A 13,218-nucleotide genomic window follows, 5' to 3' on the forward strand; every position below is an offset into this window, starting at 1 on the left:
ATTTTGTCTTTGAAATAGGTGTCAAAATCATGGGCACTGATGGAGGAGGTGCAGGTGGGTAGAGAAGAAAGTTGATGGTGGTAAAGCGGCGACGTGGGTTAGAAGACTGGGTATTAGAGATTTGAACACTGTTTGTTTGGCAATTGAAAGGGCAGTGCTGTATGATGAAGGGATGAATTTGTAGTGGAGGAAATCGGGATATGAACAATATTTCCTTCAGTGGCGCTCTGCAGTGCAGGAGCACTTTTGCAGGTAGCGGTTCAGTTTGTTGTGCCATGGCTGGGGTTTGGATCGTTGGAGACTATATGTAATAGCTGGAGCTGCATTGTCTAGGGCTGAAGTGAGTGTTTTGTTATAGAAAGAGGCAGCCTGATTAGGACAGGACAATGCAGTCATTGGAGAAAATAGTTGTTTTAATGAAAATGAGAAGTGGATTAGGTTGAGAGTATTTAGGTTTTGTTGTGTATTTGTGTGCAGGGGGAAGAGCATGAGGTAAGGTGAGGCTGAAGGAAAGGAGGTTATGGTCGGAGAGTGGGAAGGCTAAATTGGAGAAACTAGAGATGCAGCAGTAGCGGGAGAAGACAATGTCAAGGGAGTGCCCATCACAGTGGGTGGGAGATGAGGTCCGTTGGGAGAGACCAAAGGAGAAAGTAAGTGAAAGATGCTTAGTGGCGGAAGAGACAATGGTATTCTCAATAGGAATGTTGAAATCGCCTAGTATGAGTGTAGGCAGGTCAAAGGTTAGGAAACAAGTGAGCCAGGCTGCAAAGTTGTCAAGGATTTAGAAAACTGGACTGGGGGGGGGGGGAGGGGGGAATAAATGACAGCAACACGAAGGTGGAGAGGATAAAATAGACAGTGTGGACTTCAAAGGAAGAGAATGAGAGGGGGGGTTTAGTGGATATGACTTGGAAGGTCAGCTTGGAGAGAGTAGAACTCCACTTGTCTATTTTCAGGTCTGGGAGTGTGGCTGAGGGAGAGTCCCCTATAGGGGAGAGCTGCAGACGATGTAGTGTCAGAGGAGGTGAGCCAAGTTTCTCTAATGGCAAGGAGGTTGAGAGATTTAGAAATGAATAGATCATGGATGGATGTAAGTTTGTTACAAACAGATCTGGCATTCCATGGTGCACAGGAGAAGGGAAGAGTATGTAGTGGAGATGTGTGTAAGGTTGGCGAGATTGGAAGTACATGATGGATGGAAAGGTTTGGGGTGGAGCGAGGAGCATGAGCAGATGGTGATTGTATAGGGCCCAGGGTTAGGCGAGATATCGCCAGCAGCCATGAGAAAGAGCAGGATGAGAAAGAGAATGTGAGGAGGATTTGTGGGTGTGAGGTGCAGCAGACAAAACAGTTCATGTGTACAGACTAGCGAGGAGGGAACTAGTGAAGGGGAAATCATTATTGGGGAGGGAGGAATAGAATTATGGAGAAAGAAAAGGAGCTTGGAGAGAAGTATGGTGACAGTAAATAGGAGAGACTAAATTGAGTAGGTGCTTGATGGAGAGATGTAAATGAATGTGTATTGGCTATGGTAGGTAATGAGAGAGTAGAAAGGAACAATTGGTCCAAATTGTGCGGGGCAAAGGAAGGTGAAGGATGCTTTACCGCCCCCTGACTGGGGTTAATGGAGTAGGTAGTTTCTGCTGCTCTGACATGACGAGGTGCAGGAGGATGCATACAGTTTGGTGCAGAGGGTCCAGCAGCCAAACAGAGATGGTAACAGCGATCACAACTGACCTCAGTCAGTAGCTGAACAGATGTTGAAACAGCAATGACAGTTGAGTTCTGATGGATCCACAGCTGGACAGAGATGGTAGTTCTGTAGATCCTAAAACAGCCTTGTTTTTTGGCATGAAGTTGATCCTCGGCACTGCTGTGACATTTGCCAACGGTATTTAGAAATAGCCAAAGCTTTATATTTGTGAGAATAAGGAAAACTGGGAGCTTGGAGTAAGCTGTACACTGGCTCAGCTTTTAACCCAACTGCCATCCGCATGCCACCCAATTTAAATTAAATTTTTAGTATTTTTTTTATTTATTTGGTCTTTTATTTTTAATGCAAAGTGCAAAGGTGTTTAATCTGGTACCTTTTGTGTATTGAATCCTCAACTTAACGTTTACCCTTGTATTCAGTTTGTCTACATAACTGCTTCAATATCACAGTACCTGCAGTGAGCTTGTAGCACCTGACATACATTCTACAATGGACATTCACCTCTGCTGTCCCTAAATTATAGCAGTGCAAAATCTCAGAAATTAAGTGAATGTATTAAGTAAAAACATTAAAGTATGGAAGATGGTGGCCTGGTCTGATGTATCACGGTTTCTTTTACATAATATGGACGGCCAGGTGCGTGTGTGTCGTTTACCTGAGGAAGAGATGGCACCAGGATTTAAAAGAAAACATGATTCATCAGACCTGGCCACCTTCTTCCATTGCTCCATGGTCCAGTTCTGGTGCTCACTTGCCCATTGTAGGCACTTTCAGCAGTGGACAGAGGGCGGCATGGACACTGACCGGTCTGTGACTACACAGCCCCATGCACAGCAAGCTGTAATGCACTGTGTGTTCTGACACCTTTCTATCATAGCCAGCATTTACTTTTGTCAGCAATTTGTGCTACAGTAGCTCTTCTGTGGGATTGGACTAGACGGGCTAGTCTTCGCTCCCCATGCATATCAATGAGCCTTGGGTGCCTATGACCCTATCCCTGGTTCACCGGTTGTCATCCATTGGACCCTGTTGTAGGTATTAACCACTGCATACCAGGAACACCCCACAAGACCTGCCATTTTGAAGATGCATTGACCCAGTCCTCTACCCACCACATTTTGGCTCTTGTCAAAGTCGCTCAGACCGTTTACTTGCTCATTTTTTTTTTTTGCTTGGTACACATCAACTTCAAGAACTGACTGTTCACTAATACCTGCACTTTACAGCAGCATTTTCCACATTTTTGTGGGGATATTGTGTATTGACTGCTGATTGTGTTTTTATATAGTTTGTCCTTAAATTTATGTTGGTTTTCCTTCTAAATTTCAAACTCCTTTCCTTCCATACAAGTCCTTTGCAGTAACCTTATAAACATTTTCTTTTATCTTTGCAAGTAATATAAAAGTAGTCACTGTTGGTTTGCTTAGTTTCCAGTTAAGATGAGGAAGAGAATAGAGTCACTTATCTATGGTTGGATATACCACATACCACTGTAGGAGAATAGGCTTCTATTTTCGGACACTTCATAGACTGACATCTTTACTGTTATCAGCAGGATGCACTTTGTTACATATTTGTTTAAATTCCGTCTTTCCATTTCTTCCTTAATAGACATTCAGACTTGGAGTGGTACATTGACTGCACAGGTAGACTTCCAATGATATTTCATTCATTTATGATTTAAATGTAACCATTATTTATAAATCCATAAACACTGTTTTTGGAATTTGTTATTGTTTAAATAATGTCTGAATATTTTATTTGTTCATAACTGATACACACTTGTGAGCTCTGTTCATTCTGCTTTTTTAGGATACGTGGTAATCATGATTGTATTCTTACTGCTGATCGCTCAAGGCTTTGTGGATGTTGGTTCGTTATGTCCCGTTAGATGCCATTGCTCAAGGAAAGATTCAATTTCTTGCACAGATAAGTCAATTATAGACATTGCCACATTATCCATACCTAATAATTTTACATTTATCCTTATCAGCAACACTCAAGCTGCAGAACTGACAGAGTGGAGCTTTCAGCAAATGACAGTTACTTTACGTCTGTCATTGGAAGCCAACAAATTCTCCACAATTACACCTGGAGCTTTTCAAAACTTCCCTGAACTGAAATCTCTCAAGCTAACAAACAACAACTTAAACTATCTACCTCCTGGAGTATTTCATCCCTTAAGTAATCTTGAACAGTTGTTTCTAGATAGAAATGCATTGTTGTACCTTGATCCATTTATGTTTGACAACTTGAGGAATCTAAGAGAACTTGGCTTAAACAGAAATAGACTTACAGAATTACCTGCTGGATTACTAGATCCGTTGGTAAAGCTCAAACTATTAAATTTATCTAGAAATAAGCTGAGTGATTTGCCTAAATATATTTTTAGCTCATTGTTAAATTTAACAAACCTATTGCTCTATGATAACCACCTACTAGAGATAACACCTTGGATGTTCAATAATCTCACTGAACTGGTTGAACTTCATCTGCATACAAATATAATCATAATCATTGACAAAGATGCATTTTACCACCTCCCGAAGTTGGCAAAATTGTTACTACATAAAAATCTTCTAACAACATTGCCTGATGGATTATGTCTTCACTTGCCAAGGTTATCTACATTGTCTCTTTATGAAAACCCATTAAGGGAGCTTCCCACTGTACTATTTGGTAAAATGGACTACCTCAAGTCACTGTGGATTTATCATACAGATCTTTCAACAATACCTAATTTTGTCTTCAGTAATTTAACTAATCTGGAGTTACTTGTCCTTACTAGGAATGCAAAGCTTCATAGTCTCCCACCGGATGCATTTAGTGGTCTGAGCAACCTTGTGGAACTCACTTTGCATACTAATAACTTTAGCTCTCTTGGTGAGGATCTTTTTCGGGAACTTAAACAGCTTCAAAATCTTTCTCTGTATAATAATAACTTTGATTATCTTCCAGAGAATCTGTTTCATCCTCTTAGAAATCTTCAAACGGTATATCTAAATAACAGTAACTTACACACCCTGCCGGGAAACTTGTTCAAAGCGTTGGCAAATCTTGATATGGTCCGTCTGGATAGCAACCCTTGGGCCTGTGATTGCATGCTTCAGGAATTCAGAGTGTGGCTTGAACATAATATGGATAAGGTACACAACTGCATGTCACTTCTGTGCATGAGTCCTTTGACACTGAAAGGAATACCTGTATTGCAAGTTGATGCACTGATCTGTCCCTACACAACAACTAAAGAGTACGACAAGAGTTCCTACATGGTAATAACAGCGTCCAGCTCATGGGATGGTGTCACCAGTGTTTCACAGAGCACGAGTCCCAGTGGTGAGAATTTGACTTCTACTATTGGAAAACCGTTCGTTAGTGCAACAAATTCCTCTCATTCTGATCCTACCACTGACCGGTATTACAATGACACAACAAGTCCAGCTTTACTCAACCACATGGGAACAACCACTAAAGCAGTATTATCTGAGTATGAAATCCATCATGCAGAAAAGATAATCAGGTTTAGTCTTCCATGTGGAAAAATAATTTATTATGTCCTTGTGCTCAACACGACAATGCAAATGTTCCTTGTATTACTGATATGCTTTTGTTTGCTGAAAATGAGGAAACTCTATAATTACTTTAATAGTTTTACCGAACCTGTAGTTTTACTGCGTATTTTAATACCATTAAGTTCTACCTCCCGGGTCCAAAACAAGTAAAACTAGATAGTCTAGAAAGTCCTAGCTCTGTGTACGTTTCTTTATGTAGAAGTAGAAGGGGCTTTAGTTTTAGATTTGAATGCAAAATTATGCAATATAATTGCTGAAATATGGTCATGCTTTATAGCATTACATTCTGCCTTTATGCCTTGTACATTTTCAATCATTCAAATTTGTCCCCACTAACTAACTTATTCAGTGTTTTGTAGGTGCAGGTTGTCTATTGAATAATATTGTCTATTTATCTGTAATACATATATTCCATTTGATTAATTGCTTTGTAGATCATGAATAATCTGTAAAAGCACAGAAATGCTTTTTTTCTAGAATTTATCTAATAGTATTGGCTGACAATTTTTTTTTTTTTTTTTTTTTCATTTGGACAGTTTATACACAGATTATAGTTGACCACCAAATTCTACTGCCACCTTTTATGTATTTTAAAATGTATATATTGAAATCAACTGCAATTAGAGGACAAAGAGGATCAGAAATTGAAACCAGGAAATTAAAAATATAAATGTTTTCTGTAGTTCTGTTTTGTACTGATCAATATAATGAGACACTTTTTTTCTTTGTAACTGAATGTCCATAAATTAACTGAGGGTTGGCAGCAGTGTATCCAGTGAAGCAGTGAATCCAGCTGATTTCCAAACTCCCGGATTCTGTGTTTTTATATCCGTCCCCCCTTACATAAGACTTAATGCAGCTGATGTACTGATCACTTTTGTATCCTGAACCTATGATTCATTAATGATTCAACTTGCCCTTTTAAGTTTGTTATTATTTAAATATTTATAGTTTAATCAGGTACAAACATAGAGCTGTAATGCAAGTTGTGGGAAGTTTAAGGTGAGCTCTTTTCTCTTAATTACATGTAAATATAATGCATGTTTACCTGTAAATAAATACATTGTTTGGCAGGTACACTTTATAAGCCTGCAGGCTTTCTTCAGATTACTTAAAGGGGTTGTACATCTGTGGTTAAACACTGCTATTTAGTGACAACTTTTGCATATAGCCCTTTTAACAAAAATCCCTCCAGCCTCCTTATACCTCATACTGTTACTGGATTGCTGAACGCCAGAGAGTTGTCGGCGACAACAAGGTGGGAAATGTAAACTCTTGCTCAGTATGTATATAGTAAATGCTGCTCCTGATTGCACACCCTCCATGGCCAATTCAGTCAGCAGCTTAATCAAGAGCTGTGCACCCACCCTATGAAACTACCTCCAAATCTTCCCCACTGCATTCCGCATTGCAAACACTAGCATGTGCTTAGACCAGCTATGGCTAACCAAGTACATGTTACATTTTCAACAATTCTTTCTCCACCTCACATCAGTTACTCATTTTTGCACAACTTTATTCACATTGACTCTATATAAGGGGGGAATTAAGTTGGCCGCGTTACTGCCAAAAGTAACAGGGCTGGCGCACCATTACCGTTAAGACGGTAATTTTAACCCTGATTTCTTCTCACTGCTCCCAGAGCAGCTAGCAGAAATCAGCGTTAAACATTACCATACTAACGGTAATAATGCACACTATTACAGTAGTAACAGCAATGGTGCACCGGTCGCGTTATTTTTGGCAGGGATATGCCCAATTGAATCTGCCCCTAAGAATTATATTTAACTTATTTTATATTTTTTAAATCAAATTTTAGTTTTATAACAATAGTGTAACCTATGGCGTTTACACTATAGGCACATTATAAGTCATCACGAAGAGCCATAAGCATTATATGGTCATGGAAATCCTCTTGGTATTGGGTATTGTAGAACATTGTTATAGTATATTGTATTGGTGGTCTCACAGGCATAATAAAACTTATCAAGCTTTTTACTGCTAATTTTAATATCTGCTTTTCCTTCTCTATTATTGTCTATGCAGAACTGCAAACTGCATAAGTGAAGCTTTAAAACTCTTATGTGAGAGGATCCCAGAATATACAAAGGTTTATAATATAAGGAAAATGCAAATATTAAATGCTAAATTCTATCGTTACTGAATCCTGACATCCAGTGTGTATATGGACTATAAACATACAAAGCGAGCAACTGCAATTAAAAAGAACATGAGTCGTTTATCATTGGATGCAGTTTAAGTGTTGTTGAGTTAAAATATATAGCATGGCTCTAAATGCTTTAAGGGATGCAGTCGGAGAGTAAGCATAAGGATCCATTAATAATTGGATGAAGATTGATAATCGTCAGGATATTTGGCACCACTTCCATTTCCTGCCCAAAAATTACACATACTACTGAGTCCCATAGGGGGAATTCAATTCCCCCCGAAGTGCCGCCACGCTAGAACTATTACCATTTATTACGGTAATAGTGCACGTAATTACCGATATTACAGTAGTTCTAACGCCGGCTTTTTGCTTGCAGCTCCCTGAGCTGCGAGCAGAAAGCCAGGTTAATATTACCGTAATAATGGTAATATTTATAACGCAGTGGTAGTTCGGGGGGAATTCAATTCCCCCCATAGGGAGTATTCACATGTTGACTATGTCTGTCTAGGGCAGTGTGGGTTAACCTGTGACACTCCAGGTGTTTGTGAAACTACAAGTCCCAGCATACCCTTCCAGCAATAAGCTGCTATATATGAGCAAAGCATGCTGGGACTTGTAGTTTCACAACACCTGGAGTGTCGCAGGTTAGCCAACACAGGTCTAGGGAGACTTTTGGCTAGGGATAACTCCTATAACACTCATGACAAGTTTTATAGGAGGTACATACTTGACCCCCTCTGCCTTGGTCAGGTCACATGTTGGCTGTAATTAACATGGCAGTTTATGATGTGAAAAGAAGATGTCCTGTACAGTATTTAAGCAAATGACTAAAGATAATGAGAACGGAGATTAGATCTTATATTACACAACCTTTTCCTGAGGACACAAGAACTGTAACAGCTGGCTTTCTTACAATGCATTTGTCATAGTCCAGCTCAAAAAAAACCTCAATGTCACCAGATTAAAGGATTGGTAAAATCTTAAAAGGATCTAGAAATACAGCTAGCTCATTAACATAATGGGGGGAATGTTTTTCCCTCAAGAATATTTGCTCGAATTTTTTTAACTTTTATTAAAATAACACATGGATTAAGTACGAATAGGTGGCATTGTGGCACAGTGGTCAGTGTTGCCGCCTCACACCGCTGGGGTCGTAGCTCGATTCCAAGCAGGGCAATATCTGTGTGGAGGTTATATGTAATCCCCCTGTTTGTGTGTTTCCATCGAGTGCTCCAGTTTACTCTCACACTCCAAAAACATACTGGTAAGTTAATTGGCTTCTGATGAAAATGATGTGTGAGAGATAGGGAATATAGACTGTAATCGCCATTGGGTCAGGGACTGATGTGATAAAATATCTACAGTGCTGCATAATATGTAGATGCTATGTAAATTAAAAGTTAATAAAATAATAGCTTTGAAGTACTACATATAGGCCAATTCCATACTTAAATATTGGGACATATTGATGGGCCATTAATGTCATGCATTACAGCAATAAAGAATAACAGGGTGATTTAAAAACAAAAAACAAAATAGGATGAGTACTACACAAAATTGAGGTGTACTGCAGCAGCTGTCACATGGAATGCAAAACAAATACATTCATTGTATGACGAAGAAAAGTATACTTGGCATGCATGACTTAAATAAGATCAGAGATAGAGAAACAAAAAGACAGTTGTCAGCGCTTATCCTTAACACTGCATATCTGTGTATCTAACCAAATGCAAAGTAAAATTAAAACATGAAGTATTGGTTCATATTTTGTTCAAAACATTTGAGCCTGCATTCTAGCATCAAGGGTGCCTCATATGCAGGTCCTACTCTGACTCTATATGCTTTAAACACCATTAAAATGCTGTTAAACTCAGATGCACTCACCTCCCAGTATTAGGGGTTTACATCTAGTAGGGGCTGGCTTGTGAGCCACACCCAAATGTGCCTTAAGTAGGCTTAATGGACAGCTGCTATGACAATAAGGCAATATTTTGAGACAAAACCAGAGAAAAAAATAAGCCTGTGCTTGGCATAGCCCATAATATATATGGTACCAGCTGCATGGCAATAAGCCTGACGATGGGATGCAGGCTTTAATGTTTTGATCAAAATATTAAGGAATACCTCCATGTTTTTATTTTGCTAGATACACACAGATATGCAGTGTTAAGGATAAGCGCTGACAACTGTCTTTTTTTTTTTTTGTTTTGTATACATAAATGGACATTTATATTGCCACGCAGCTGGTACCATATATAATATGGGATATACAGAGCACAGGCTTATTGCCACGCAACTGGTACCATATATAATATGGGATATACAGAGCACAGGCTTATTGCCATGCAACTGGTACCATATATAATATGGGATACACCAAGCTGCTTTGTCTAATAGAGATAGAGAAGTTGAATGAGTTTATTAAATCTTTAAAAAAATAGTAAACGGCTTTGGGCAGATGGATTCACATTCTGTTTTAGATTCTTTTACATTTACTGCACAACCCCACGCCAGCCAGGAAGATCAGTAAGGCTTTCATTTCTGTCAATCTGAAAATCCAATTAAGACACACAGCAGACAGCCAGTAACAGACCAGTAGGTGGTATGAATAGTGACACTAAAATTTTAAGCAAGCGTTCAACCACCTGCACCAATATCTACATTTTCTCATCCACCAGGATTCTATAGAAGCACATGTGACATTTGTGCACAAAACCAAACAACTTGAAGTTCTAGTTGCCCTCTATTTACTTAGTGTTTGCCTCTGCATTTATTTTTTTTCAGTAGTGTGGTTGTGCTGGAAGCTTGTGACTTTGGACCCTTCACTAAAGGGCCCTGTTCATTCACATCTTCTAGGAGCCAAAAGTTACCAAAGAGAGACGAGGCTCCTCAGACCCCCCCCTTGGCCAAAGCTAGATAGGGCCCGTTGACGTCCCTGACCTCCGGAGCCAAAAGGTCCCTTAGTAGACAAGGGTTTTCAGGCCAACTTGGCCTCTGTGCACTTGGAATACATGCTCCATATTAATGGAAAAAATGGGTCTAAAAGGCATAGTGACTAAATTCCTACACTTCGTATGGTAGCATTATGTAATCATCAGAAGCATTATGCCTTATGGGGAGCAGGCCAAAGACAAACAAATCGACACTGGAAAGAGACAAGGCAGTCCTCTATACACAGACATTTTCTTCCTCAATGATTCTCACAATAATATCTCCAAACTTCTTTATAGCAACTCTGTCCATGGAGCAATCACTTTATGTAAATTTATTGTCACACTTTATCTCCATTCCATTTTTTTTAAATTCTGACACAATAGGAGCACATGTCAGCTTTAAATATAAATTGGAAAAAAATGAATCAGAATTACTTGTTCGGAGTTAAACTGGGTACACATTACAAAAAATTATAGCAAATGTGATTTCTGTAACAATTTTACCAACGACTGAAATTTCAAATGAGCATACAGATTTATGTGTACACACCTACACCATTTACCTTCACATCTGTGCTCCTCATCTCTCATAAACATCTGAAAAGTTTGTGAATCTGTGAACTCTATGGAGATTGGCCTACACTGCTGGTCGTGAGTGCAAACACACTTCCACATTTGCCCGACATCGTTCCATCATTGACAAATGGTACAATCAAACATGATTGTGGGAGCGTACACACTGAGATATCGGACTGATAGTCGTTTATTGGGTAATTGGCACAATATTTGGTTGAAAAACCTGTAGTGTGTACTCCGCTTTAGTCCCTCATTACAAATAGCTTCTAATAGGCAATTCAAGTGGGCACCTTAACAACTTCTATGTTGCAAGCAATTATTGTGGTCAGAAAACTGACACAGATCTTGAAGAATGTGGAACATCTGTAAATAAATGCAGATACCTGTTGTACATGCCTGTATGTTGAATAAAGTCTGCTGCTGTAATTCTAAACTACCCCTTATGCCTTTAAGACATGGCCTATCTACACAGAACAGCACTTCTATGTGTGGGCAAAATATAATAATCTGGATGTACTTCTCCTATTTCATAACATCCTTTGTGTGTATCGAGATTAAAGAGGATTCACAATCTTAGAAATATTTTCATGAATAAGGCATTTCCTTCTTTTCAAGCAATTTGAGAGCTCCGCAAATGTGTTTTACAGATACTAGCAATTAAGACATGTTGAATTTATCCTGTGAGATCCTCGAGGTCCAGATTTGGCTAGATATGAACTGAAATTTTTACTCTCTGTGGGACCTCATTAGACATTGATTACCAAAATGCACCTGAAGTTGTGCCCCATTAAGGCTCTAATCCCAACCCCCCACGTATTTCTGTAGAGGAGTGGACGGGAGTGTTAAAGCTTCCAAGTTTGTTTTCAATAAAAGCCTGGGTGGGATAGATTTGTTAAAACTATTTTAATAAACAGAGCTAACTTGCTTCCCTACAGATGTTCAGTAGAAGAATATTTCCATACTTATTATTTACATCTTATGTGGTTTTGCTGTGCTATTAACCAGTTCTTGGAACAAAGTGATTATATACTTATATTATGTACTACAATAAGCGTTCCATGTGCGCCTCATATTGTTGTATTATGTTGAGACCAGATCTAGCCAGGCTGCATACCTATGACTCAGGGGCGGATCTAGAAAAGTATCCTACCCCGGGCGATTTAGGGGGGGGATTTAGGCCCCGCCCCCTTTTTGACTTCAAGGCTGCCGGCGGCTGCACAATATGTGCAGGTCCGCTCGGCAGTGACAATGTTGTGCCCTGGCTGCTCTGATTGTGTTTTAAACACAATTAGAGCAGCCGGGCAGCACACTGTCATTACCAAACGGACCTGCACATAGTGTGCAGCTGCCGGCAGCAAGCCCCCGCTAGGGGGGGGGGGGCGATTGCCCCGATCGCCCCCCCCCCCCCCGTGGATCTGCCACTGCTTTTGACATCATAGAGCCGATATTTTTCATGGCATGTATTACAATTGTCACAAACGCCGACCCTGTCCCAGATACAGCAATCTGAACAGCTGGCCATGACTATCACTTAGCAATGAATACACCTTTTCTGTCACCACAAAGGATTTATTATGTGTCCTTACGTTCACCAGAACCACTTATTAATGTTTCACACTTAAATCATATTCGCCTCTAGCATGAGCCTTCCTGGGCTTCATAAGTTCACAAAGAATCGCTGAGAACACACTAGATTAAATGTAATTAATCTGAAAAATGTTTCCAAGGCTTAGAAACAAAAAAGTTAACGACATACAATAAGTTGCACAAATAAGTTTCAGAAAATAAAATCGAACATAAAACCAATCGCTACTTACTAGTTAAGACTTGGGGGTATATTTACTAAACTGCGGGTTTGAAAAAGTGGAGATGTTGCCTATAGCAACCAATCAGATTCTAGCTGTCATTTTGCAGAATGTGCTAAATAAATGACAGCTAGAATATGATTGGTTGCTATTGCCAACATCTCTACTTTTTCAAACCCGCAGTTTAGTAAATCTAGCCCTTGGTGTGTGTGTGTGTGTGTGTGTACAAGGATGGGACATTTCAGTCTTGATAGACCCCCTCATGAAACGTTACACTGTAATGTCTAAAGCAGAAAATTGTAAACCCTTCTTACAGGCTCTACACCCCCTACCTTAGGAATTACATTTTAAATTAAGTCGGATTGATTCCCAAAATGACACTGAGCTTTCAAAGTAAATTATCACTAAAATATATGTTGGCACCTCAGAGAATCTCTCGCCTCTGCTC

The 13,218-nt window shown here is 39.5% G+C and overlaps 1 protein-coding gene and 1 long non-coding RNA gene across 2 annotated transcripts in view; one reads left to right on the plus strand and one right to left on the minus strand.

The window, feature by feature from the left end:
• Nucleotides 1-13,218, minus strand: part of LOC142143965 (uncharacterized) — a 251,791-nt gene that overhangs the window by 143,566 nt on the left and 95,007 nt on the right. The gene's annotated exons all lie outside the window — the stretch shown is intronic.
• On the plus strand, nucleotides 852-6,287 carry LOC142143963 (uncharacterized). The gene is made up of 2 exons (XM_075202260.1): nucleotides 852-3,360; nucleotides 3,527-6,287. Exon 2 carries the CDS (start codon nucleotides 3,541-3,543, stop codon nucleotides 5,434-5,436), a length of 1,896 nt encoding a protein of 631 aa, XP_075058361.1. The 5' UTR covers nucleotides 852-3,360; nucleotides 3,527-3,540; the 3' UTR covers nucleotides 5,437-6,287.

The sequence above is a fragment of the Mixophyes fleayi genome, chromosome 3 (assembly GCF_038048845.1).
Source record: "Mixophyes fleayi isolate aMixFle1 chromosome 3, aMixFle1.hap1, whole genome shotgun sequence".
In the NCBI taxonomy this organism is placed as follows: domain Eukaryota; kingdom Metazoa; phylum Chordata; class Amphibia; order Anura; family Limnodynastidae; genus Mixophyes; species Mixophyes fleayi.

Coding starts and splice junctions, on each gene's coding strand:
- LOC142143963 (XM_075202260.1), top strand. CDS start 3,541: ATGATTGTATTCTTACTGCTGATCGCTCAAGGCTTTGTGGATGTTGGT.